Here is a 27,596-nt window from a genome sequence, read left to right as displayed (position 1 = left end):
GGTTGTGTTGTGTGACCATTGTGTTGTTATTGTCAAAAGTAGTTGATCATAAACTATAAGGGGATTCTCACGAAACTGTTGGGGCTCTGGATCAGCTGGGGCCCCAGTCAGTTCCTTCCTCATCTCTTTCCCTCTGTCAAGGTTTGTGGTAATCACATGTCTCTTTTGTGCTTGCCACATAGTGACTAACTCTCTTCCTAACAATGACATGAACCAACTCATATGTCTTTCCCTCCTTGCCTCTAGTGTGCAGCTGTGACTTGGTGCACTCAGGTTTCTTCCACCACTCAGGAGAATACATCTGCACCGAGGACTACCAGCGGCTCCATGGGACCCAGTGTGACAGCTGTGACACGTACATCACTGGAGAGGTGGTGTCTGCTCTGGGGAGGACGTACCACCCGCACTGCTTCGTCTGCAGCATCTGCAGGTGAGGGATAAGTGTCTGAGTGTGTAGCTGCAACAATGTCAGACTTAAAAAGTCCTGAAAAAGAAGGGTGGAAGAGTCAATTTGGAAGTTCATCACAAACTTATACAAATATAAGTAAAACAGTTGTCCAACCGGAACCCATAATGTCATGTTTTAAATAAAAAAAATTTGAAGATAATATGGTAAGGGAAATTATGATACTTCTTTCATCAACATTTTACCACCATTTAGGTCAATGTATTGTCCTCAGGGAGCCAAACAGTTTTCCATCTCTAACTTGTGATCATAAAAACAACAGCAGCATTTGAGACTCTTGTAGAATAACACACATTTTGGAAGTCTGTTCACACGCAGCACAGGTGGCTCTTTACAATTGAAACTAAATGATGCACGAGTGCTGTCGGCCACAAAATTCCTCTGTCAGTCAATGTGAGTTTATTGAATCTGTGATTTTAGCGATTTTATCACAGTGTTTTACTGATATTAAAAACTGAAGGATGGGGAGAAACAGGCAGCAAGTCAAGTCAGGCGAGTGTCACATTTGTTCAGGCGCAGACAGCTACTTTAATTACACAGGAAAATACAGTGCTTTATATTGGAAACTTAATTCAGTTTTAACTTAATCAATATACCACTTAAACATCTCGGGGTCTGGTAGGAGACCGATTCAAAAAGAGGAGTAATCAAAAATGAAGCAGCCTTCCTGAGTCTTGTTGCCCTGGATTCTACCCATAATGCAACTTGCCTCTTTCAAACTCCACATCCTCCACATGTCACCAGATCCTTGCATGACATCGCTACTCTAGAAAACAACATATAAAATCCAAACATTACAGAAAAAGCTGAGCCGGGACCGCAACCCCCAAAAACATATGGAAGATGAAAGATAATAAAGAAACAGGTATACTATATTGTTGCTGCTGTGTCTGTATTCCCACTAATTAAAATAAAGTTGTTGTTATCAATTGGGTTACTCATACTGGTAAATGTCTCTGGATCAGGAAGAATAGATTTAACAATATTCTTTATTGACACACTTAATTTGGAAGATATACGTCTCTACTGTTGGCAGCTCCCTCTTTAATCATCATAGATCACATAAATCTATATTGGCTCCAGTTCAGTTGACTGCAGCTGCCTTGATAAACGTGACTGGTGGAAGTCTGTGAAGTGAATATGTGAACGGCTAACGATCGCTCAGGGTTTTAGATGTAAAGATCATTAGGTTTTCATTTGCTGAGTTTTTGAACAGAGATCCCCTGTGTACCCACTCCTATGATATCAACACACTCCACTGAGACTGCAAATTAGGCTCATGCATCTCGAAAAAACTGCTGAGTCAGCACGGTGCAATAAAAATATGTCCCACAAATGACTTATCGGCTGCGAGATAGAGATTTTGGTCAAGTGACCCTTTAACTTGAATTCCTGCAGGGCCGTATCTGCATGACCACGCTTAAAATGTGCTCTTTGTTCTCAGGAGCCCGTTCCCAATCGGCGACAGGGTGACCTTCTGCGGGAAGAAGTGTGTGTGTCAGCAGTGCTCGCACTCTCTGGGCAGCGACAAGCCCATCAAGGTCCATGGGCCCAGCTGTAAGAAAACACTCCATCACTGCATGCCTCACAAACATATGCAAAAATACTAACCGGATTATACTTAAAGGGACAGCCCACCCAGAAATGAATATTCACTCATTATTTACTCACCACTGTGGTGATGGAGGGAGGGGAGGGACGTGTTTGAGTCCACAAAACACTTCTGGAGTTTCAGGGGTAAACAGTGTTGCAGCCAAATCCTATACAATTGAAGTAAATGGTGATTGATTCTTCAAACGTAAAAAAAACAATGGAAAAAAAACTAAAATGTCTCCATACGTCTCCTTTGGTGTCATCCAAGGGTCCACAAGCCCAAAATGTCCTCTGATATCTACACTTAGCCCAAGATGAAACAAAAAAAAACATTCCTTGGTTCTTCTTCATCTGACTTACCCAATAATTCATAATCTGGCCAATTGGTTTAGATGCAGATATTGAAATTACACTTCTTTATGACTCCTCTGGCACATATTGATCTGTGCTGTTACCCAACACATGCAAAACACAACAAAAGACTTGTGCCATCCACCTGCCGAACTTTGCAAAAACACACACACACACAAACACACACGTAAACACACACCCAGGAGGTGGCCTGTTGCTCCAGGTATTTGTGTGGCCTGGTTCTGTTAGCTCCATCTGGTGAAGACAGAGGGACCATAATGTCAGGAGAGAGGGATGAGGAAGAGAGGAAAGGGAGAATTGATGAGAGGAAAACACACAGGAAGGACGGTGAATGAACATTTGCGGAAGCTGCTCATTTCTCTACTGTTTTTTTCTCATTGCTGCATTGCTGTTTCTCCTCTCCTCTCCTCATCTCTTTCTCTCGTCCTCTTCTCTCCTCCTTTCCTCTCGTCCAGACTGCGCCGGCTGTGGTGAGGAGATCAGACAGGGTCAGTCCCTGCTGGCTCTGGAGAGACAGTGGCACGTCAGTTGCTTTAAATGCCGGACCTGTGGCTGTGCGCTCACTGGAGAGTACATCAGCAAGTAGGTGGCTTGATCCCCCCTTCTGTACAGTCTGTGTACACAGGTATTCACACATGTCCACGTCCTCTGTTTGCATCCGAAAAAAAACACAACAGAGGCAGGAAGTCAAGGGGGTCACATTTAACCTGAGATCTGTTTTCTCCGTGTAGGGATGGGATTCCTTACTGCGAGGCTGATTACCACTCACAGTTTGGGATCCGGTGCGAGGGCTGTACCAGGTACATCAGCGGCAGAGTGCTGGAGGTGAGTGTGTTTCTGCATATCTTGTTTAAAGGTGTTCGTGTGTGAGCTGGGCGCATGAGGAAGAACGACTATGAATTTTTGTGTGAAAAATTGTGTGTGTGTCCGTGTGTGTGTGTGTGTGTGTCCATAAAAAGCTACAGAAAACCCAGCTGCGCCTCTTCTAATGACTCGAGTGTTGACTGGTGACGAGGCAGCTTTGGAAAACCAGCAATGCAACTCTTCCATCTCCACTCGTCTATTCATTCCATCATTTTCCATTTCTTATCGCCTCCCCGCACATTCTTCACTCCTCATTGTTTTCCTCCATGTCTTATCGCCACTCGGTTCTCAATCACCCACTTGTGTCACCTGCTTTTGCTTCTCTCTGGCTTATTTATTTCTTCTTTCTTCCCCCTCTCTCTCCTCCAGGCTGGAGGGAAGCACTACCACCCCAGCTGTGCCAGGTGTGCGCGCTGTCACATGATGTTCTTGGAAGGAGAGGAAATGTACCTCACAGGTGAAATGAAACACCATGTATGAAAGTGATAGGATGTGTTATTAGTTTCGTGAATTAATATCTGTGACCGTACAAAAGTGCTTCTGCCTCTCTACAGCCAACGGGCATAAAAATAGAATCGTAGCGTCTATTGAATTAGCTGTTCCCTGCAAGTACCCAGATGGCCTCGAGTGCGTGTGTGTGTTTGTGTGTGGGTGTGTGTGTGTGGGACCCAAAGAAAAGGCGAGTCAGACAGAAGTAGGATACAGCCGCCTGATAAATGGCTGCTTTTAACAAAGAACCCTTATGTAGGTTATTGATCACACATATAACATTTGTTACTACATTTAGCGACAAAGACACACGTAGCACACAACAGACACACACACTACTTTTCCCCCAGCCGATGTTTTCCTGAGACTCACAAAGGTTGAAGTCAATTACCTCTCCAGCTTGGCCTCGGCTGCTGTGTCCATTATTTTGCACCGCCGCTGACAGAATTAATCGGAATGAATGGCCGACTGCCAGAGGTTTAAATTGTTTTCTCTTTTACAAATTAGATTCAAGTAATTAAAGTTAATAAGCTCACTTATGGATTGAAAAGCAGGCCCATGTGAGGACACTGCTGAAGCTCCAGGACAAACTTGCGTCCTTATAGGTTTTGACTTTGAATCACCCAAACAAGCGATAATCATGTTCATAGTTATGTTACATGTTGATGACGTTGTATTTTCCTACTTTCCATTGCGTTTTGGGCAGCCTTAGTTTTCTGAGAGGAATTTGGTTTCGGAGGAAATGTACTACGATATCAGCCATTTATATTAATTACCCATCACCCTAACTTTACATTTAAATGTATATTTTCGGTCTAAAACCATAAACTGTATATAAAGTTCGACAACATGACGGCCCCCCTAAAGTGAGGTGAAAGAGTCTTAATTGCCCCCTGGCGGCTGGCTACAATATAGGTCATAAATCTTGCCTCCTCCATGTTAGCAGATGCGACATGGCCCAAACTAAAAAGGACTAAATTCCTTCAAAGTTTGGTTTAATTGGTTATTTGATGATATTAAAACAGGATGTTACATCATGATTGACAGCTGGGGCTCCCTTATGGTCGGCTGACTGTGTGTATCGGCAGGACCTCGCCACCTTCATCCCTTCATCCCCATTACTACTCTTGCTCCAAAGGTGCGAGATGGCAGCGTTGGTATCCGGCACTAATTCCTCCACACATACTTTTAATGCAAATAAAATACAAAACACAAGATCAGACCTTAGGAGATGTGGTCATGTAGATAGACCTCAACTAAAGGTAGAAGCTGTATATTCCTTTAAAACAAAAATAAAACAGAAGAAGAAATCCATACATTTACCAATAAAGAATTTATTTACACCAGAAACTTTAGGTATAAAATGAATTTGTTTAACACAGATAACTTTTCCTGACTGAGCTGAATTCAGGTCAAATGTGGAGCTACTGTACCGTCATGTGTATTGGACACACACATCCTCCCACAGTCGCCACACAGGTCGACACCTACGGGTTCACTTCATTGACATTCGGCTGTTGTGCTCAGGGCCACCAATAAACCGAGCCATTAGCATATTGTACTTGAAGGTCTCTGTGTGTGTGCGCGCTTGTGTGTGCATTGTAATGTACGCCTGTAAATACATACAAGCGTCATTGTCCGTGCAATTGCGTGGATGCATGTTTCCACATTTGTGTGTCTGCTTATCAATGAAGGTGTGTGTGTGTGTGTGTGTGTGTGTGTTTGTGTGTGCTGAGCTCCGGTGAGTTGCCCCAAGGTTACATTCCCTCCTTTTGATGACTTCAGACATGTAGGAGGGCTAAGCAATCACCCTCGTGAGACACACTCAATTACGGCTCACATGCTCACACATACACACGTGTGCACAAACGACGCACGCACGCACACACACACACACACACTCTTGCAATCAATCTCATGATGCATGTCTGGAATAGAAAGTGGTGTGCATGTGTGTGTGTGTGTGTCGTTGACGTGAGCGGGAAACTATTTTATGAACCGTTCATGGACGCTTCATCTCAATATCTGTTCTTAAGATGAAGTAATCAATGAAAACGTATGTCTGGAAACTTTGATCACTTCAGTGCGGCGGTAGTTCATCTCCAGTTCACTTATTTCCAATCTGTCATTTCTGTGGGCTAACGTAATCAGCCGCTCTCGGGGGGGGGGGGGCCCTCTACACTCAATATGTAACTTGCTGTCGTGCTAATGTGCCATGCTAGATATTGATACAGGAAACAGAATCCACAACCAGATGAACACGCACCAGGTTCACCACTGCCTCCTCCTTTGCATTAATTTGATTGGCCTGAGTGTTTGTTTAATAACAATTTTATTGGCTGACATGAGTCCTATACCAGGACTGCAACTTTTTTTTTTGTATTAATCTCCTGTATCTCTTTTTGCTCAGTACAAGTCTACAGAGCCCCAAATTATGTCTTGTAAAAAAATATATAACATTTAAAGCAATGAGACTAGCAAATAAGCAAATACGTATTTTTCTTAAGACATAATTCATGAGACTTGTGAAGTCTGCAATGTTTATTGGCTGACTAAGAGTTTAATCAACTACTGATTTCAGGCATTTTCAGATTTACGAAATGTCTGTTTCATTATTCAGAAGAGCTTTTACTTGGTGCTTAATTTGAATTTTGTTTAATTTACTGGACTGAAAAACTCTCGGCCATGTTGCATTTCTGTCTAATTGCCAAAGAGGATTTTGTTTTGCTTTGAATCAAATCTCCAAGTAGAAGCAGCATTGCATTGCATTGAAACATTCTTCAATGACTCACTCAACTTGACCCCAGCTCTTACAGCCACGGAATTAAAAAAATCGACAGACTCACTATATCTGAATCGTCAGAATTAAATGGACATTTCTGGTGTTTCACTTGGCAGCATAATTCTGCAAAGAAGCCTGGTGCCTTTTTAAATATCTGCCGCTTTATAACATTAGAATTTTAAACAGCAGGAGGGCTAATTTCCAAATTGCTTCCTGTAGATTTAAACTGGCGGCCTTCATCCCCTCTTTTGAATATCGATGGTTAAGATAAGGCGTCCGGTTTGGGCAACCCACTAACCCCAGTTTGCATAAAGTAAAGATAAGGAGAAAAAAAGGAAAGACTGCTCAGGCTTCTCTCCTGAAACAGTTTTTCTTCTGCATGTGCGACTTAAGCAAGATATAATTTGTATCACAACTGATCACAGCTCTGTGTTTTCCATCTGAATCCTTGGTCGCTGCACAATTTAGATTCTCCTCAGCCAGGAGATACCGGATCCCGAGTCCAAGGCCGTACATCTGTTCAGCAGCCGAGTGCAGCAGCGTGGGTGGGACGGGGGTGCACTGAATCACCACGCATGGCTTCTGTCCACAGTATCGATTTTGTGTGTGGGAGTGTGTGAGAGAGAGTGTGGGTTGTTGCGTGTGCGTGTCCTGCTTCCTCTGGCCTCTGTGCTCGGTTGCTTATGCGTTTATGTAGTTTGTGTGCGTTCGGCGTGTGGGTGTGTTTGTTTGTTTGTGCAGGTCAGATATATGATGTTGATAGTGATTGTATATTAGAGTCATGATCAGCTAACTGAGTCCTGCAGTGCCCTGAGGCCGGAGCAAATGATACAGAGTCAGCGCACGTGTGTGTGTGTGTGTGTGTGAGTGTTGCCGTCATTATCGCTATCACATCCACAACAAACATCCTGACATTAGTGGTTTATTGTCATGAATATGATCTGCTGTAATAACCATTATCCATCCCCTCTCCTCTTCTGGTTTATCGAGTACTTAGCTCCCTCCATCCTTCTTTCACTTCCTTTGCTTTGTTCTTTTTCTCTGTTCCTCCTCGTCTTTCTCTCCTCTCAGGAAGACTTATCCTTCCTTTATCTTTTGGTCTCTTGCTCTTGTTCTCTTTCAGTTCACTTCAAGTCAGTGAAATACAGAAATACGTTTCTGAGGTCACTGTTAAGGTGAATTGTTGCTTAAGCTGTTGTTCAGTTTTTCAGATGTTCGTGCACAGACTGAGGTAAAGATGTGCAAAATAGATTCAATCTGTAATATTGTAATTTAAAGCCCAACCGATATGGATCAGAAACTTTATTATCAATAACTATCAATAACAAGAAAATACAAATAAACCAAATATAACAATACAAACATCTTTCACATGAAATACAAACACGGATTCAGATATTTTCTGCATTGTTTATTCTGGACAGTTAAACCTAATTAAAAATCAATACTGTTAAGTTTTTTTTTCTGGCTGTATTGTAGTTGTGTGGTTTGCCTACTCTTACTTCTTTATCCTCCCTGTCTCTTTGTCTCTCTTGCTCATGATGACCCGGTGCAGATTTTTCATGTGAGTCATTATATGTCATTTGGCATCAAAAGAGGAAGAAGTCATTAGTTCTCTTGGCACTGGAGGAAAAGTTTGGGGATCATAAAAGTCAGTGGGATTTATTCTTCAGTGACCGTGAGTGTCTGAACAAAATGTCATGGCAATGTGTCCAATAGTTGCTGGAGATATTTCATTTACTAATGCTGGACTAACCGATATTAAGCTGAGCAAAACCACGCTGCAGCTAAATAGTCCTCCGTTCTTGTTTATGTGTGGGGAGACCAGGAGTCTTTGATCCTCTGTCCTCAGACCAGACAAAGCTCCTCCACAGAGCTTCAGCTGTGTGTGTTTGTGTGTGCGTGTGTGTGTGTGTGTGGTGTTGATTGATGATGATGCACTAGAGAAAGGCCATTTTACTCTCCTAGGATCTCATGAAACTGTATGGCTGCAGCCCACATACACAAAACAAATTTAACTGAGCTAAACTTGTGTATTTGTGTGTTTGTTTGTGTGTTTGTGTACAGGTTCAGAGGTTTGGCACCCCATGTGTAAAGAAGCAGCTCGGCTGGAGAGAAAACTGAGGGTGAGCGATACTCAAAATACCTCCAGCCTCCTGCTCCCTCTCTCTGTTGACTTCCTGTGTGATTCTCCTCTTCTCTCTCTGTGCCTCATATTTATCGTCCTCGTCTTACAACCTAAACCACATTGTTCTTTATAAGAAACTAATTCCCTGTAAATGTAGTAATGTTCTTAAAAATGTGTCTTTCTATGAAGTGCTTTAGAGCTTTAACAAAACTTTTCAATTTCTATCAAAAAGAGATTGTATTTGATTCCCTGACATTAAAATGCAAATATCCAATGTGAGTTAAAAAAATGTACACACTTTACTTTCATCATGAAAAGTGTTCACCTCAACTAATGCAAAACCTTATCTGAAGTAAGTTTGAGTTTTCAAAATACCTGGAGAAGCATGAATAAGTATTAGTATAATTAAAGCCAGTTGTGTTAATCAGTTATTTTTAAATAACAAATGCATACTAGTAGAAGTGGTTTAAGTCAACCGAACTTTCTGACTCTTTAATGAACAAAAACTTAATTGTATTCGTTTTCAGACCTCAGTCACATGTAATCTTCTTTAATCAATACATTGTCATACGTAGAGAAATGTGTTACATTGTGGATAATGTTACAATTATCATTTCTGTACCTTTTAATTACATGTTCTAGAACTACCTCTTGTGTCTAATCTGACTTCACTTCGACCTCAGGCTGGTTTTGACTCTTGTTTTTACTCCGATAGCTGAGACGTACGTCTGAGACGGCCTCCATTTCCCCCACGGCCTCCTCCCCTCTGCTCGGATCTCCTCACCGCCTTATCTGCGTGAGTAACTGCTGCTGTGGTGATAACAAAAATAAATAATATAACTTTATTTATACAGCACTTTTTCAAAACCGAGTGATGCCCTTCGCTGTCACTGTCAGGGCCGTCAGTCACATATAACCGATGGAGACAGAGGCTCGCAGTCCCTGGCTGTTCAGTCTGTCTGTCTCTGAATAGACTTTATTGTCTCTCACTTCACACTGAGGTGTTTACTGCTCTTTAAAGCTCATGAAATGTTTTTTCATTGTGTACGACTTAAAGTAGATTGGTGTTGAATTGTATTTTCTAATGCTATATATCTGTACGCCCGCCTCTGTGTGATTCTTCATTCTTTTATCGTTCTTTCTGAATTGCTATTTATGTCCACTTTACTATTTATGACTCAGTTTCCATTTACTGCACCTCTCTCTCTCTCTCTCTCTCTCTCTCTCTCTCTCTCTCTCTCTCTCTCTCTCTCTCACACACACACATACACACACAAACGCACACACAGTCAAAAGCCGACAGTCACGTTCTGGACTATAAGCAGCTGGCGGCTCTGCCCAGGGTCAAAGCCATGTATGACATCCAGCGGCCTGACATCATACCTTATCAGTCCGACCAGACACACCTCTCTGACGACACTCTGGAGCGATATAGCTGTGGACAGGTACACACACACACACACACACACACACACACACACACACACACACACACACACACACACACACATTCACAATCAATACTAAAGTTGACCATAACTCTCACCTACTCTTTTATTCTCCCTCTGATCCAGTCATTGGGCTCCTTGTCACCATACTCTCATGTAAGTTTTCCTCCCAATAGTTGAACTGCTTTGGCTAATGACTCAGGGATATTTTACTTGAATTAGAGCAGAAGGTTCATGTAGCTGTATGGAAAACATGGACCAGGTAACATGATTTTACAGTCCTCTGTTATATTTAACCAAATGTATAGAACTTAAGAAAATAAGATGAATAATTCTGTTAAATACTTATGGCGGAAAATATTATCAGCCTATACATTTTGAAGGAATTGTGTAAATTGACTTTCTTTGGCCCTGCGTTTACAAAATTATAATTTTTTACTTTTTTTAAATAAAGTCTTGACTTTGTATTTTATGTTGAGATTTTAGGGTTAGTGTTTAATGACATCTGTGCAGTCTGGTCGCAGTTGGGGGAAATAAAAATTCTTCATCACGTTTTTCGTAATCCCCAAAATAATACTGCATAATGCTGCTCTCAAGGTGATTACAGTTGGGTTTTTAATGGAGCTTTTTGTAGTTTAATTAACTCCATAGAGTAAATGGAAACACCCTGAGATGGCGTGGCTCTCTCCCTCTCTCTCTCTCCAGGATGTTCTGGACGGCGTGGAGTTGAGAACGAGGCGCTCCTCCAGCTCTGCCTTCACCGACTCTCCTGCACACAGTCGCCACGGAGGGTCCCCTCTGCATTATTATCTCCCCGGTAATGCGCCCACTCAACCGAAGATGCACACTTACACGTACATGAATAGAGAATATGAGGTCTGGCAAGAAGCACTCGCTCTACCCGGCTCAGCAGGGAGTTATGTCCATGTTTGGAGTCCCAGAACACTCAAACATACATGCTCACCTATATATACACACGTATTTCATCAGCTTACAAGTCCGTCTGTCTGTCGTTTCTGTTCGGGGCGACGTGGGCCATTCTGTGCCTCATGCTTTGGTTTCTCTCACTGTGATTGGCTGCGATGACGGCAGGCAGTGAGAGTGGCAGGAGTTCACCATATTACTCTCAGCCAGAGCCCAGGTGTTCCACCCCCGACTCCACCGACACCCTCCAAGCCCCCAAGCATTTCCATGTGCCAGGTAGGCCGTCATCCGTCACGCTGGTACTAACCTGAGTTTCCCCATTTAACAGCAAAGCGAGACCCACCCTCCGATTACTTACATATACTTATATTATCCAAATCCTTTGAATTGATTTAATTTGACATCCTGCCTAACCAAGAGCCTCATCCTGATCCCAGAGTCACACTTGCTTCTCAAACCAAACAACCAAAGTCAATCGGATCTGTTTGTCATTAATTGCAAGAAAATAATCGACTAATAAGTTCATTGTCATTTTTCAGATTTCAAAATTTTCTTTTCTGTTGGTCACAGGTTATTAAATGAGGGTTTTCTGCTTCTCCTCGTAGTTTATCAGTCAAATTTGAATATCTTTTCCTTTTTAAACTGAATACATACATATGTAGTATATGTAGTATGTTACCTATGAGATTCATGAGCCTGATTGTGATAGATATAAGATTTTTGACTTATTTTTATGAGATCTGAACAACTATAAAGTATTTATCCTTTCTTCCTGAGTCTCTTCCTGGAGCTTTTGTTGCATCTGAGCTTTAATCTAACATCTAATTCTGTTTCGTGTTAACATCCCAACAACCTTCCACCTCATCAGGTCGTCGCTCCTCCGCTCCCTGAACGTTTCGCTCCGTCCCTGTTGCCTTCGCTTTATGTTTGCCTTCCCTCCTCATCATTCCTTCCTCCTGCTCTCGCTCCATTTCTCACTGCATGTTCCCTTCTTCCTCCTGACTGAGACCTGCGACAGCACTCCCCTTACGTCTTTCTAACGAGGAACAGAATGTATTTGGTGGAGGCTTTTATCCAGAGTGCCTCACGGTATCATGAGTGTGTTCAAATTTAGCGTGGTCGGTCCGCTGGGAGTCAAACCTCCAACGCTGGGAGGACTGGTGGTATGCTCTGCTGTGTTTGGAAGTATTTCAATGTTTTCTGCTTCATGCTCTTGCTGTTGTAACTTTTAAATGTTATTTTATGTAACGTTCTGACGCCCAAAGCTGAATGATTATATAGAAAATTTTCTTCCAAACCAGAGCTACAAGGCGCCACGCACTCCTGTCGTTTTCTTCGTTCCTGTCCCTTTATCTTTTCCTCTGCCTCTCCATCCAGTCCTCTCTCCACCCTTTAACTCCTCTCCTTCCGCTGCTTTATTCCTGAGCCATCTGCTGCTCCTTCCAGCAATAAGCCAGTGAATGAGTATTAATCATCCGCTCTGCACGTCGATCAGGTTCTCTGGATGCACGGCACCGCCTCTGCTACAACAGTTTATTACCTGTGCTGTCAGCTTTATGGTCAAGAAGACTATAAATGTATGCAACTAATTTGTTGGGAAGGGATGGAAATCCAGATTACCTCTCCTCTCCTCTCCTCTCCTCTCGTTCCCTATTTCTTTTATCTTGATGCCTCTAACGCTCCATGTGTTTGTGTTTTCAGCTTCTGAAGAAACCAACATCTACAGGAAACCCCCCAACTATAAGAGACTAGGTTAGTCCATTAAAAACAGCAGTTGACGGGTGTGCTGTGTACACCGTCAATGCATCATTAGTATAAAACATTCTTCTGCTTGCTTGACTGAAACCGATCCGTGACAGAAAGATCTGAGTTGAAGCTGAATAAATTCTTTCCGTCCAACGCCGGGTGTTTCTGACGATATTCATTCCTCTCCACCTTCTCAGCAGTCCAAGGACCGGAAGCAATTTTTCTTTATAAACCTGCAGAGGTTTGATTACAGGTTCTGTTGCAGAGTTTAAGAAGGGCCACAGATATTTTGGATCATGGATCTTCTCAGATTCTGCTTTTTTGACTTTATTCCTAAACTCTTTGTACAATCGACTTCTCTCTTTAAAACTATTATATCTGGATCATCCCTGATCTTAATCAATGCGTCCGGTATCGGCCATAACCTGATTAATCCACATTAATACAGTTTCTTTGTCAGTGTCATAATAGAATCCAGTGTTTCTGCTCCTGAATCAGTTCTGTTCATTCAGTCACAGTGGGCCACCTACTCACTTTTCCACATGGAGATATTTTAAATTTGGTAAAACAAGTCATTGAATCGCACAGGGGAGAAAGAAGTAGACCCTCGTGGCCCCAATTAAGATTATGCGATTCACCAGGCACCACATTCCTCGTGATGGGTTTCAAACGTGTGAATACTCAAGTTACTGTCAGCTGACTGAGCTGAAACTAAACTACAGAGGCAGTTGGTTAGGGCCACATCAGAGGTGAGATTACAGACAGTTTGGTGATTCAAGAGGCGAAGTAAAACTGAGAGCAGCGGGGTCCAAATATTCTGAATGTGTAGGCAATCCATCAGCGCTCAGACGGCAGGTCCGACAGAGTTACAGTTCCCTCAGAAACACCTCTGGATGATTTAGCCTGTGCTGCAAAGTGCTGACAAAACCTCTCTTTGTCAGCGTGAGGAGGCAATCTATGATCTGGACGGATTCAAATTCACAGCGGTAAATCACTTTCAAGGCATTTTTCATTTTAAGGCAAAGTACCATATTAAGGCGTATTTATATTGTCTATTTACTGCGATAATGTATGTCATAGTCAAACATGGCTGCACCTCGAAAAGAAGGTAAATAAGAAACAGAAATTATTTGAAATGAATGGTCCCTGCTGTATTTTAACAGTACCTCTTATTATGTGTGTATGCGTTATCCTTGCAGGAAACATTAAATTCATTGTGTCTTATCTTATCGTGTTGCACGTGATGCAAAGAGGATAAAAGCGTTTTCTCCCTGTTGAATAAATATGCAGCTATTACATGCCCTCAAATAAATCCCAGATAGAGGATAAATGTTACATGGCATCTTGAAGATATATCTTTTTTTACTTTTACACATTTCACACCACTATCTTCCTTCACAGCTTTAATGCCGTCCACCCTTGATAACCTCATCCCTTCCTAGAAGCTGTGTATCCTATCCGATCATATTTTCCTCTGACCTCCTTTCTGTTCTTTGTTTCCCTGTGTTTGATGCGTCTCCTCTCCTCCCATCCTCACCCCTGCTGTGTCCTAACCTCTCTGTAAGTAAACGCCTTTCTTGGTCCACAAAAAAACACACAAAACCTCACACTGTGAAATATTATAGTTTTTATTACCCTCCCCCTCTGTGGACGTCTCCCTTCTCCAAGCATGAAAATCAGCCTCAAAACATTTGATAAGCTTTTCTTTTCATTCATCAACTGTTCAAATGTTTGTTGAATAAAATGCATATTATTTCTCTGTCTCTGATTGTCCTTCCGTCAGACACCTCTGCCTCTCCGACAGCCAGTAAGAGCAAAACCAATGAGAATCTCAACAATTCCAGTTGCCTTTCTTCCTCCAACTGTAACAGCATGTATCACCCAGGCTCCAACTACTACCCATACACCGGCTCTCCTAAAGGTACCACTCCCTCTCTTTCTCGAACACACAGGATGCTTAGAAGCCTGCGCTAACACCGACAGAGCTTAACAGTGTCCAGAAGTAGATGTGAAATGATGCGATATGGTCCTATAGAAGCTACATATCAGAAATCAAGCAACTAGGAAATTAGGAAATCGTGTTATATTTTTATGTGATCGAGAAGTACCCTACCCACAATCCTCAGGTGTGGTCTTGATGCCTCTGATTTGGCTTTTCAGAGGGATTTTCTGAAAATTCAATGGGGAAATTCATGGAAATTTACTTCCACAACCAGAGCCGTTCTAAAAGTGGGTGGTAACTGTTACGCTTTCACTCACGTCTCATTTCTTCCTCTAGTCTCTAGGGTGAGGAGGTTTTCGTCCGGAGGGGAGGAAGACGGCTGGAATCACAATATCAACAGGGTAAGAAAGAACCAAGTCCCCCTGCTTCTCCCGTTTACATTTTGTGCATTCGTTAATATTTAATGTGCCACTTAATTAAACATGTTTTTTAACGATCTTGCCCACTGGACAAAGGATGCTGCTGTGCTCCTCACTACTCCTTTGTTCTCTACATATGAATCCGTCACAAAGTTTTCATGTCTCTTCACCTTCACAATATATTCACCTATGCATCCACGCCACTGTACATCTATCCGTACATTGCTAATTTAAACCATCCTTGTGTTCTTCCCCTCTGCTTCTCTTTCCTCTCCTCTTCCCTTCCTCTCTTCCTCTCTTCCTCTCTGCAGAGCATTGGCAGGATGATCCTGAAGGAGGAGATGAAGGCGCGGTCAGGTTGTCACGACAATGACCAGTGGGGGAGCAGACGCAGTTCCCGTTGCAGCAGCAAGGAGGCACTGAACAATCTGGGATACGGCTCCCTCAATGGCTGTAAGTGTGTGTGTGTGTGTGTGTGTGTGTGTGTGTGTGTGTGTGTGTGTGTTTGTGTACGTGTGTTTGTGTGTGGGAACACTTTAACAAACAGTTTGATAAGAACCAGCTATCTAAAAAGACATTTGAGAAAATATTCTTTGAGGAAAGTGTCTTTGACGTGTACTTTTACTTTTTAGTTTTATCTGTGTTCCATTCTCTAACATGGAGGAGGTGGGGCTTTATGACCTTTACTGCAGCCTGCCACCAGGGAGCAATCTTTGGCTCATGGCCTCCATCTTTATATACAGTCAATGGTGCAGACAATACAAATTGTAGGTGGCTGATCTGAACTAGTTTACATACTTTACAGAAGTGAACTTAAATCAATGTTCTTGGAAAGTTTGTTATTTGTTCACAGAACTACAGTTAATTCACCTTTGAAATGAGTCGTAGTAATGTCAAGTTCATGATTTATAAACACTAACACAGTCCTGGTTGTGTTCCGTTTGTGACTGTACTTAAGATCCAAGGCTGAAAAGGGATTAGATTTCATTTTGGGTCGTGATGATCAGTGGTCTGTGGCGGTGGAGGTTAGAGGTCACGAGATTAATATAGTCACCTTTATGGGAAGAGGGCTGTGTGTGTGGCTGTGTGTGTGTGTGTGTGCGTGTGCGTGTGCGTGTGCGCGTGTGCGTGTGCGTGTATGTGTGTGTGTGTGTGGTTCTAGTTGCGATGCTGACCAAGCCTGAGCGTGAGAGTTTGCCTCCTCTATATTAACTCTTCCATTGATCCCAGTCCTCATTGCATTCAGCACGGGTAAGGGAGCGAGACAAAGATGGAGAGACTCGGAGATAGAGAAAGAGAGAGAGTGTGTTTAGGTGGAGGTCAAGTGGGTGGGTGTTCAAACAGAGAGCGAGAGAGACCGAGATAAAAAGTGAATTGAAAATAAAAGAGCGAGAGAGGGAGAAAGAAGCTAAAGCAATTTGCGGCCGCTCAGAGAAGATGTATGACATGAAGCCGAGAGGTAAATCAGGGTCAGAGAGCGGAGGAGAGAGAGCGGGAGATGAGCTGTGTGAACAGGGAGCTCACACTCGCACAGTGTGTGTATGATGTGGGAATTCAGTGCTGCGTAATCACTATGGGTTTATAGTGTCTGCTGTTATTATACTGATTAGAAAAGTCCTGAGTGGTGTGTCGGTACCGGTTCCTGTCCTGAGAGGCTCATTTCAAAACGGAATGTCCTCAACACACAAAAAACACTGACTTAATGTTTTTTTAATTACATATTAAAAGTAACTTTATTAGAAATCTTGATTGTAAAGGGTCGTATTTATCGAATGATTTTCTATTTTCTTTAATCAGTGTGAATAAATCAATCGATCCCGACCCTCTAACAATCAACCCTCTGATTGTTAGAGGGTTTGTTAGACATTGTGTTGACTGTAAATAAGCAAAGGTTAAACACTAAACTAATTGCTAAAGTAAGATGTTGAACACCATAGGCTGTATACAGAAAAGTACAACCCTACAGCTTCCAAAAGTGAAGCCAACTCTCTGTATCGCCCCCTGGAGGCTGGCTGCAGGAAAGGTGTTACACCCTGCCTCCTCCATGTTGGCAGATGGGACATGGGCCAAACTAAAAAGGGCAAAAATAGGAACCCTACATGTCAAACAAGGTTTTTCCAAGATGGTTTCTTTCGATTTAGATAGTTCTTATCATGCTAATGTAATTTAAAGACAGCATTTTCCCAGAATTTGTTGTTTTGTTATTTAATGTGATAAAAACGTATGGGACACACAGGGCGAGGAAGTGTAGATATGTCATCCATTTTTACACACGGTCTCTGGTGAACACAGTAAACAGTCAACCTGCTCAACACGAGCAAGTTACGTTGCCGATGTTAGAATTTTAATTCAGTCGGGTGCAGCCTCACAGTGTTGCTAGCACCGTGTAGATTTTTATTCTTGTAGTTCTTCATCTCTGAAGGCAATAAAAAGGTTCATATCAAATGTAATGTTTATATCCTTATCTTTGGTGCTGGATTTTAGCACCGACTAAGTGTGTGATTATGTTTCATCATATTATGTTGCCAAGAAAAAATAACCAAGATGCAGCACAGTCCATTAAAATTACACAGTGCAGTGGGGGGTGCCATAAACATATACATTTTTAACATGGGTGGCTTCAGTATAAACCCTGATGCTGTGTGGCTGGACCCGTGCTGCTTCATATTTTATACGATGTGTAAGTCTTGATAGTGATTATGTTTGCATATTGATGCTGTTAGGGGCACACCCCCACACAGCTGATGTTTTATAGATGTCCCACAACAGCAGGCTTCCTTTATTTCCCCTTCCAAAGAAAACCGACTCTCTCCTGTCATTTCGGTTTACTGTTTGTTCTCTTTCTTTTACCATATGGCAGGTTTATGGACTCTACTTGACACACTTTTGCTTATTGTTCATGTTTACAAAACGATACAGACATTAACCTGCTTGTATCCATTTGTACTCAAACATAAGGGGATCAAGAATCCAGGAGATTTAAAGTGGATTATGTATCTGGTAAAAAAAAAATGAACCTACAGGGAATGATCCCCTGACTCTGCAGCTCCGTCACGGAGTTTTATAGCCAGTTGTAACTCAGTGAGTAGATGTCCAGCCGAACGCTGCTCTGGTTCATCTTCACTGCTTTCATATAGAGCCTGACTGATTTATTGTTTGGCCAGAAGAAGTGTGCAAATATAAGCCTTTCGCAGACATAAAGGATCAGCATTAGTGATACGTCAATACTTTTATTAAACTTTTATTTAACACAATAAACAATGCAGAAAAGAAATGATTAGGTATTTGTGTTTTCCTTTCATTTAGTTATCTAGAATTAAGTTTATGATTTAAATATCATAACAGTTTGATAACGGCATTTTAGGAATCATTGCCAAATGATTGTATTTTCTAATGTACATATGGGCTGATATATTGTATAGGAAATTACTCCCTAATATAACCATCGGCCCAAAAAATCCATATTGGTTGGGTTCTAATCGATAGCATTGTTTGTGTCTGGTGCTGTTATCAGCAGTGAACAGCAGACTGAGACAGTGAAAGACTGACTGGTGAACTTTGTTGAACATTTAGTAGCTAAAGAGTCAGAGTCGGTTTCCCTCAGGAACTCATAGAGACCGAAACTAGAGTTGAAAGAGAGTGAAATGTGCCATAGATCCACCAGGGGGCCTGATTGACGACTTGATTAAAGAATGATTATGTTGCTCCGGAATGCAGAACATGTATTCAAATAAGCAACTGTTTGGTATCAGGTCTTTCATATATCAATTTAATAATTGGTAAGGTCAATCTTGCTTCTGCTGACTCCAAGTGGACGGTAGAAAATCATCAGTTGTTGTAGTAGACCCTCTATCTTTAAAACAATATTCAAGAAAGGTTCATATCTGCTTATGATAAGTGGCTTTTTAAGAAGTTGGATGACCTAATATTCATATAAGTCAGTCACTCGTATTATTTATGAATATTATCCAATGATTAATGTCTTTGAGTCCGATAAGATTAGATTTTAAATGTTCAATTTTAAATTGGCCTGTGTGAACAACATTTCAGCGTCATGTACAATTTGTAATCACTTGTCGTATATTTGGTTACATTTTTAAGACTTTTTTGGTTTTATTCTAATGCTCTCCAGTAAATCAGATGGATGCTTATTAACAGACAGCATTTCCTCTTGATGTTTTTCCTTGATAATATTTTTTTAAAAATGTAAAGACGATTGGGGCTCATTTCATTCATTACAGAGTTTTTGCTCTTGAGACATAATGATATATTGTCCTGTCTGTCTCACCCTCTCTGTCTGTCTCTCTCTCCTCAGCTCCCCGGTCTGTCTGCAGCGCTGACAGCGGTGAGTGGTTCATCAGTGTGTTTTGATCTGTGAGGTCACCTCGACACAGCGAGCCGCCGCCTTCACTCTGATCCTCCTCACTCTGCAGGTTCTGCTGTGACGGAGGCAGAGCTTTGAAACAGGAGATTGTTATCAGCTCATACACACAAAGATGTGTGCACACATACACACACACCTACACACACATCTTTCTTTTCTTTTACTTGTGGAAAGATGAATAGAACTGGTGTTTCAGCCAGGCCCAAGTCTGTGTTTATCAGCTTTAGTTTAAGCAGCAGCACAGATCCAGGATCAGCGACCTGAACCCCTCAGCCATCTGCTCTACAAACCACAGTAACACTTTTTAGATTGTAAAAATAGATCAATTTTATGCATTGACATTATCCACATTTGGCCTTAAAATCCTTGTGGCTTAAAAGTTCAAGCACCATGATCTATTTTTGGACCTTGAGAGTATTTCAGCCCAATGGCATTCCAACTTAGCTTCCAAATGTATTTTGAATGTCCTGAAATTACGTTCTTGTGCAAATAAAATAAAACAGATTACTATCTAGAATAGCACTCAAGTCAAATAGTCCCCTTAGATTCAATAAAGCCGCACTAAATTTCACTCACTCAAAAATATGAGTCCCTTAAATGCACCAGATTTATTTTTCAAAACTCCCTCTCTCACAGAATAATCCTGTTGAAGTAATAGCAGAAGAACTGTTGGCTCTGCCCCCTGTGTTTTAAGGAAATTTAGTTTATTAGTTATTGATCCGTAAAGTCAAATCAGTGAATATCTTTCCAACTCTTCCACAGTCAACTACCTCCTTTGTCATTTCCACACAGACACAAGTCGAAATGCACTGTGGTCTGACAGATGTCACGTGTCCATGCAGAAACTTTCACTTGAATGAAAAACATTTATTTTGCCCGTGTCACCTTGGGAGCTCCGTACATTGCTGTGTTTCTAACACACGCATCCTAATCTACAGGACCTGTATCTCATTTCTGGTAGGAAGACGAAGCGCCGCAAGATGACAAACTCATTATTGTTCAGCAGATTACACACCGTGTGCCGTAGCTCACACCGGCCAATATTCTGCTGTATCATGCTGTTTGACTTCACTGTGTTATTTAAATCCTTTTAACACCACAGTGAACAAGAGAGAGACTGAATGAGAAGATAGACGGAGCAAGGAAGGCAGAAGAAAGAGAGAGGAAAAGGAGAGGGAGGTGCAGAATGATTGATGAAGCGAAGTAATCAGAAGCAAGAAACAGATAATGAAGAGGAGGCAAGTTAAAGTAGAAGAGAGGAAGACAGGAGGGACAGCTGAATGACGGGAGGGAGTTGGTGTGACTCCACTGCCCCCTGCTGCTTCATCTGCAGCAGTGCACATCATGGATAAAGATGCTGCGGGTTGCCACTGGTTACAAGAGAGATGTAAACCTGCAGAGTGATAACATCAGTTATCACTGCAGTATGTTTCTGTGGGTACATGTGCTGGAGTTTGAGTGAAGCCGGTAAGCTCGAGGTTGATATAGCTTCTGGTTAAAAGTTAAGTTGAAGTGTGGTGTTTTTTTGGAGGAAGCAATTCTATGATCCTAAATGTTTTGATATCGCAGCGTCCTCAGAGCCACATCTCTGCCTGAGGAGCGTGGTTGGTAGGCAGTGAAAGTCTAGATCTAGGTTTAAAGAGGAGGTTCAGTACTTGTAAGGAGAGCTGTTGCCTCATATTCTTATTGTACAAATCCACCAGGGCAATAGTCTCGGGATGGATGACTTAAGTATTAACATAGTATTTGAAAACCGTAAAAAATTCAGTAACTGTCTGGAGGAAGAAGTCGATCGTTGAAGAAAATGTTGCTAAGAATATTCGAGACCTGCTTAACAGTGTGTTCAGTCACAGAAACATATGAAACCACTCTACTTAATTTTATTTCTTCGCAACAGCCAGTGGCCGGAGGAGGTTTTTTGGGTCGTCTCAAGAATGCCTTGAAGGATTTTCTTAAAATTTGGTTCAAATATTCAGTTGGACTCAACGATTTACTGTTTCGGTTTGGTTGTCAAAGGTCAAAGTCATTGTGACCTCACAAAGGAGGTTGTTGTTTTCCCCTTATGAACTCAATACCTCATGGACACCTTCAGGAGATGCTTTCTGATTTTGATGGTGTAAGATCGTCAAATGCAAAAATCCCTTCAAAAATCTTAACTGTATCCTCCTACTTACAGACTGTGTGTGTTTTTGTATCAGTTTGCACAACTTCTGATTGTTCATGTAAATGTGTTCATATTTGTCCCTGCAGATTCATATGTTGCCAAATCGGCCTCGTTGCCAGGATATGGCAAGAACGTGCTGAACAGGGTGAGCAATCCTGATTGCTGTTGAGAAAGAGAGTGAGTGTTTGTGTCATTGTGTGTGTGTGTGTCTCTGTGAGTGTTAGAGAGGGAGGCAGGGCCATTCACTACATTATAATAAGCCACAGCAATGTCCTCCATTTTCCTACTGAACCCTCAAAACTCATTTTTATCAGTTTAGCTCCTGAGGTCAACTGAGATGCTAACTGACAACTGGAAAGATTTCAGTATTACATTTCCCAGTGTGATTGACAGGGAGACGCAACATTTAATAGAAACATATAAGATCATTCGATTTCTGTCTTTTTTTACTCGATTCTTTCCCTCAATCATAATAATCAAATGCATCTTCCTGTCCCATGTTTGCTAAACTGGCCGCGTTGTGTCCCTGCAGCCTGGGAGTGCCGGTGCAGATTATTACCAGTATGACAGCGGTAATGCAGTTAATTGGCAGATCAGAGGTAAGTCTATTGTTCAGCTGAAATGTGCTTATCCCCAGTTGATTACTTCACCTCATGATGCTATTCAGCCATAGACTGTGTACAGTGATGGAGTGGAGATGTTGGTGAATGTAGCAGTTGACTCATCGCTGTGTCTCTCTTCTCTTTGTTTTCAGAATACAAGGTAAGATGCTCTCCTTGGCAAAGCTGGTGAACTGTTACTCAGCCAGGGATGAAAGCTCTGGATGTGTGTGTAAAAGATAAGGATGATGTGTTTCCTATTTAAAGTTCATACCGAGTTGTGTATCCATCCAACTCAGTCGCGCCCACTTGGCTCTGTGAAATTGACTCATTTTATTGACACAAGAAAAGAACAAGACAAAGGGTAATTGTACACACAGGGTTTGTGTGATGGGTCAGGGATACTCAATATCCTTTCACCGCTTTGACAGTAATAATTGTCTTATGTGCTTTATCCTTTTCGGGGAAACTTCGATATATACAGTTTCAAAATCGACTGTATAACTGTGCTCATTCAGAAATAATAATAATATACACAAACAGAATCTCATCTCATCTCATTTTCATCCGCTTATCCGGGGTCGGGTCGCGGGGGGAGCAGCTCAAGCAGGGGGCCCCAGACTTCCCTTTCCCGGGCCACATTGACCAGCTCTGACGGGGGGATCCCGAGGCGTTCCCAGGCCAGTGTTGAGATATAATCTCTCCACCTAGTCCTGGGTCTTCCCCGAGGTCTCCTCCCCACGGGACGTGCCTGAAACACCTCCCAAGGAAGGCGCCCAGTGGGCATCCTTACCAGATGCCCGAACCACCTCAGCTGACTCCTTTCTAAGTAAAGGAGCAGCGGCTCTAATCCGAGTTCCTCACGGATGGCTGAGCTTCTCACCCTATCCCTAAGGGAGACGCCAGCCACCCTTCTGAGAAAACTCATCTCGGCCGCTTGTACCCGTGATCTCGTCCTTTCGGTCATCACCCAGCCCTCATGACCATAGGTGAGGATAGGAACGAAGATCGACCGGTAGATCGAGAGCTTTGCCTTGCGGCTCAGCTCTCTTTTCGTTACAACGGTGCGGTAAAGCGAACGCAATACCGCCCCCGCTGCTCCGATTCTCCGGCCAATCTCACGCTCCATAGTACCCTCACTCGCGAACAAGACCCCAAGGTACTTGAACTCCTTCACTTGGGCTAAGGACTCATTTCCTACCCGGAGTAAGCAATCCATCGGTTTCCTGCTAAGAGTCATGGCCTCAGATTTAGCGGTGCCACACAAACAGAATATTAACAGTAATTTATATTTCTCCATGTGAAAGAATAAGCTTAATTAATGTTAATGTAAAGGCGGTGTGGCTTACGGGGTAGAGTGGACGTTCTCCAACAAGAAGGTTGGCAGTTCAATCCCCGTTCTTCAACCAACTATTCATTGCACAATATCTTAAACTATGTAAATTAAATTGAAAAAACTAATTAAATTAAATGAATCCTGTGCAATTCACTTTTGCATAGTTCGCTTCTGCGCAGGATGTAAATGTTGGTAAGAATTCAAGCATTTTAAAGAGCTCAAAAAGCCAATTCATTTGATTTGATACAATTTTGCTAGGGCCTCACTGTCTGTCAGTGTCTGTCAGTGCTCGGGCCCTGAATATACTTTATTAAATCCAACTTTATTAGGAGGTTTGTATGCCTCCACACCAGGCATAGCCAATGGTTGGAGGCATTATATTTTGGCGTCTTTATTAAAAAATAATAAATTAAACTGTCTTTTTTAAGTGGAATATTATTTGTATTTGTTTTAACAATGAAAGAGAGAGGCTTCGTCTGTTTTAGGTTTCTCAACTGTTGTAATAAAAGCCTTTGGCCACTAGAGGGTGACAAACCATTTCTGTCTATCATAGTGTTGCAAAAATAGTTGAGCCCAAATTGATATTCAGAGATTTTTTTAATGATGCAGTTTGAATCGTGTTACAACATGAAGCAACACTTCCTCAGCAAAAATATGATTGCCTTTAAATTTGATTCAATGTCTCAGTTATACTCTTTCTCCCTTTGTTAGATCCATCCCTATGAAGCCCTAGTGGTGTCTGTCAGAGGGTGTCTCCCCAGTGACGTCGACCGGGCCAGACTGGAGGTGAACTACTGCACAACACAAATGTTGTAAAAGCTGCTTCACTCACTGCTCGACCTGAACATATCAAGACCCTGGAATATAATGAAAACACAGATAGAAACAGCGAGAATAGAGGCAAAACATTCAGTGCAGTCAGTCCACAGTGTTAAAGTATGAGACCCAGTGAACAATCAGAGAGCCTCACCAGTACTGGAGCTTAAACAGGTGAAGAAATTAAACCAGAACATGTAGGAATCTTCCTGACATTCTGACTCTCTCTGCGTCTCTGTCTCTTCCGTCCTCACAGCGTCACCTCTCACCAGAGGAGTTCCACAGAGTCTTTGGCATGTCCATGTCGGCCTTTGACCGCCTCGCTCAGTGGAAAAAGAAAGAACTTAAGAAACAGGTCAGACTCTTTTGAGAAAATGAAGTCATCTGGGACTGTCTGACTGAGTGCAGATTACTGCACTGACTGTGGGTCTCAATGGAACAGGCTGAAATGAAAAGGACTGACTTTCCTCAAAGTGGCCAGAGCAGAACTTGGAGCAAACGTATTAAGGTCAGCCAAGCGGCAAAATGAGAAGAAGAAGTGTGAGGAGAGAACAAAGACGTCCAGAGACACCAGAGAATCCACAACGGGACTATGATGAGGAGGAGGAGTTGCCTGCTTTTCCTTGCTCTACCAGCAGATGTCAGTGGGTTAACTTGATCTACAGGGAGGCATCTGATATCACCATTTTATCTGTAGACTCAGGTTCAGCCTCACTGAGTCAAACTGCCCAACAAGAGAGAGGTGGTATGGAGAATCGGCCGACGTGAAGATAGACCGGCTTATTGTTTAAAAGGTTCAAACACAAACACTGTCCACTGTGGTTCATAAGCTGACACCACAGGTAAAGGAGCCCAGTGTGAAGGTTACTGAGCATACCTGGTGTTTTTATAATCTGCTCATACTGAAAATCAAAGGTTTTCATTTTGTACTACAGGCACGTGTTTGATTTTAATATTTAAAGCCATATCAGTGTTTAGAGTTAATGCCACTAACATGAGCGGACTGTACCGGACACTGAATTGTGTTTCCAGGCATGATGTGATTGTAAGGTTCAATGAGAATGAGCTGAACCATGTCAATGCCATGAGCTCACAGCTGTTATTTAAGTTCCCAAATCAGGGAGCACACACACATTAGTAAAGTACACACTTTAAAAGAGGATATTTGCCTTTAGTTTTATTTAGAGAAATAAATGTTTGCCGGTTCATACTTTCAGCTGGACTCATGGAACAGGTCCGAATTCTTTCTGCTGGGTTACGATTAAATCCTATGTTGGGGGGTGGGGTTAAATCCAGATCACAAAATGGGAATTTGTCTTCCTAAGGAGTCATTAGGCCATGTTTTAAGGTAAGGGTAAGGTGCAGGGTTGTGTGTGTTAGTGTGTCTGTGTGTGTGTGTGTTTGTATAGAGGAATTCTATGGATAGTGAGAAGCCCCTTAAAAAAAAATCAATTGTCAAGAGTCGGAAGGAAATAGGAAAAGGAGAATGTGGAAAGGAAGGATGGCGACAAGGAGAAACAAGAGGGATAACAAAAAAGAGAGTGTGTGTGTGTGTGTTTGTGTGTGTTTACCATGTCTGACACTACCCATGTACCAAGAAACTTTAAGTCTCAAGTCTACAAAAAATGTGGACTAGCAAGAATAATTTACAAAATTGTGTCTGTCACTACAACCTCTGAATAAATTATTCAAACATCACTATTGTATTATTCATTGTGCTTATTATTAAGGTTTGTGATGATAGTTGTGATGATGAACAGGCATCTCTTGTATCCCACAGTTTGTATTTCTTTCCTGTTTATTATCTCATGCACCCTTATTAGGATCCTGACCGCTACGTTAGGATCCGCCGCCACTGTATACCTATATCCAATATATCCATTTTTTTAATTGTACTTATTGTTGGTATAAGTATTGTATGTTTTACTCAAGTAATTGTACCACATTGTTTAAAAAAAACACCTCCGTTAAGTATTCACAATAGTAAAATGGAATCCATCAATCCATCCTTAATTTTTAACAGATAGTTTATATTAATATTATTTATCAATTTCAAATAAGTTGAGTGGGAAACAACATAATATTCCCAGTGTTGGTTATGAGCGAACGCAAAAGAACGCGTTCATTGAACACGTTCTTGTTCGTAACTCCGACACTCCTACCCAATAACTTTTGGACTGTATGCAGATGCACACACGTGTGCAGTGGGCTTCTTTTTTTTTTTTTTTTTTTTTATTTAATTCTATATAAAAAAAAAATATATTTTATTTTTCATCATCATCATTTCTCCACGCTGGTTCAGGGGTAAATGATGCGGGTCTTCACAGGTGACTAACCTACGCAAACCTGTAGCCTCCATCCCCCACAGGAGATTATGTGCTTGTGTGTGTTTGGCCTAGGGGCTTCCTGGTTCTTCCTGGCACTACGATGCCGGTGTGAACAGCCCAAATATTTAACATTGGCCAGGAAAGGAGGCGGGCAGCTTTTCGCAGTGCTTCTACCTCCGGTGCGTCCCCGGGGTTAGAGGATGATGGTGTGACGTTAATGTATTGTTTTACATTGCATGTGTCACGTGATGATAAATCAGTCTCCTGTGTCGCCTGTACCAGGAGCCGGTCACCAGTCACTGGTTATCTTGGCTCTCCGTCTGGCCGGTAACCAGCCGTCCGGACCGCTCCGTGAATAAGGAGGAGGAGATATTTTCTTTACTTGGAATGCGGCCACTTTATTTCTCGGATATACAGCAGGAGCAACCCTCGAATCCCCTCAAGGTGGGTCGTCACTTCTTCATTATACACACACTTTTAGCGTCTTTTCCCACAATGCCCAGGTGCACTACGTCACACACCACAAACTTTCCTTAAAGGGGCAGGCCATACCTGCAACAGCTCTCGGTCTCATATACAGATGGCAAGAGAAAGCAAAGACGCAGACTCAACAACTACATCTGAGATCCGATGACGATATTATTATCTGAGGGATTTTTACACACTGTCTGATAAAGATTTCGACAGTAAAGGCAAGGGGTAGTGATGGATAAGGTTTTCTTTAACAAGTTATGTCTTTCATTCTCACTTTCCACCTTAAAACTATGACATGAACTGAACTATGAACTAATTCAGAA

At 42.0% G+C, this 27,596-nt stretch overlaps 1 protein-coding gene across 1 annotated transcript in view; it reads left to right on the top strand.

Moving 5' to 3' along the window:
* Window positions 1–26,133, top strand: part of LOC133969177 (actin-binding LIM protein 3-like) — a 39,765-nt gene extending 13,632 nt beyond the window's left edge. The window contains exons 3-23 of the mRNA XM_062405470.1: window positions 247–430; window positions 1,911–2,023; window positions 2,887–3,013; window positions 3,163–3,256; window positions 3,665–3,752; window positions 8,634–8,692; window positions 9,410–9,490; window positions 9,984–10,139; window positions 10,269–10,298; window positions 10,848–10,959; window positions 11,235–11,342; window positions 12,768–12,818; window positions 14,596–14,733; window positions 15,091–15,155; window positions 15,485–15,626; window positions 19,489–19,518; window positions 21,808–21,866; window positions 22,254–22,320; window positions 22,476–22,483; window positions 24,368–24,442; window positions 24,729–26,133. Coding sequence (XP_062261454.1) covers window positions 247–430; window positions 1,911–2,023; window positions 2,887–3,013; window positions 3,163–3,256; window positions 3,665–3,752; window positions 8,634–8,692; window positions 9,410–9,490; window positions 9,984–10,139; window positions 10,269–10,298; window positions 10,848–10,959; window positions 11,235–11,342; window positions 12,768–12,818; window positions 14,596–14,733; window positions 15,091–15,155; window positions 15,485–15,626; window positions 19,489–19,518; window positions 21,808–21,866; window positions 22,254–22,320; window positions 22,476–22,483; window positions 24,368–24,442; window positions 24,729–24,842 — 1,901 coding nt within the window. The 3' untranslated portion in view covers window positions 24,843–26,133. The remainder of the gene's footprint in view (window positions 1–246; window positions 431–1,910; window positions 2,024–2,886; window positions 3,014–3,162; window positions 3,257–3,664; window positions 3,753–8,633; window positions 8,693–9,409; window positions 9,491–9,983; window positions 10,140–10,268; window positions 10,299–10,847; window positions 10,960–11,234; window positions 11,343–12,767; window positions 12,819–14,595; window positions 14,734–15,090; window positions 15,156–15,484; window positions 15,627–19,488; window positions 19,519–21,807; window positions 21,867–22,253; window positions 22,321–22,475; window positions 22,484–24,367; window positions 24,443–24,728) is intronic.
* The last annotated feature ends 1,463 nt before the right edge of the window (window positions 26,134–27,596 follow it).

Source organism: Platichthys flesus, chromosome 15 (genome assembly GCF_949316205.1).
Source record: "Platichthys flesus chromosome 15, fPlaFle2.1, whole genome shotgun sequence".
In the NCBI taxonomy this organism is placed as follows: Eukaryota; Metazoa; Chordata; class Actinopteri; order Pleuronectiformes; family Pleuronectidae; genus Platichthys; species Platichthys flesus.
The sequence above is the reverse complement of the archived record's forward strand: the minus strand, read 5'-3'. Positions and strand labels throughout refer to the sequence as shown.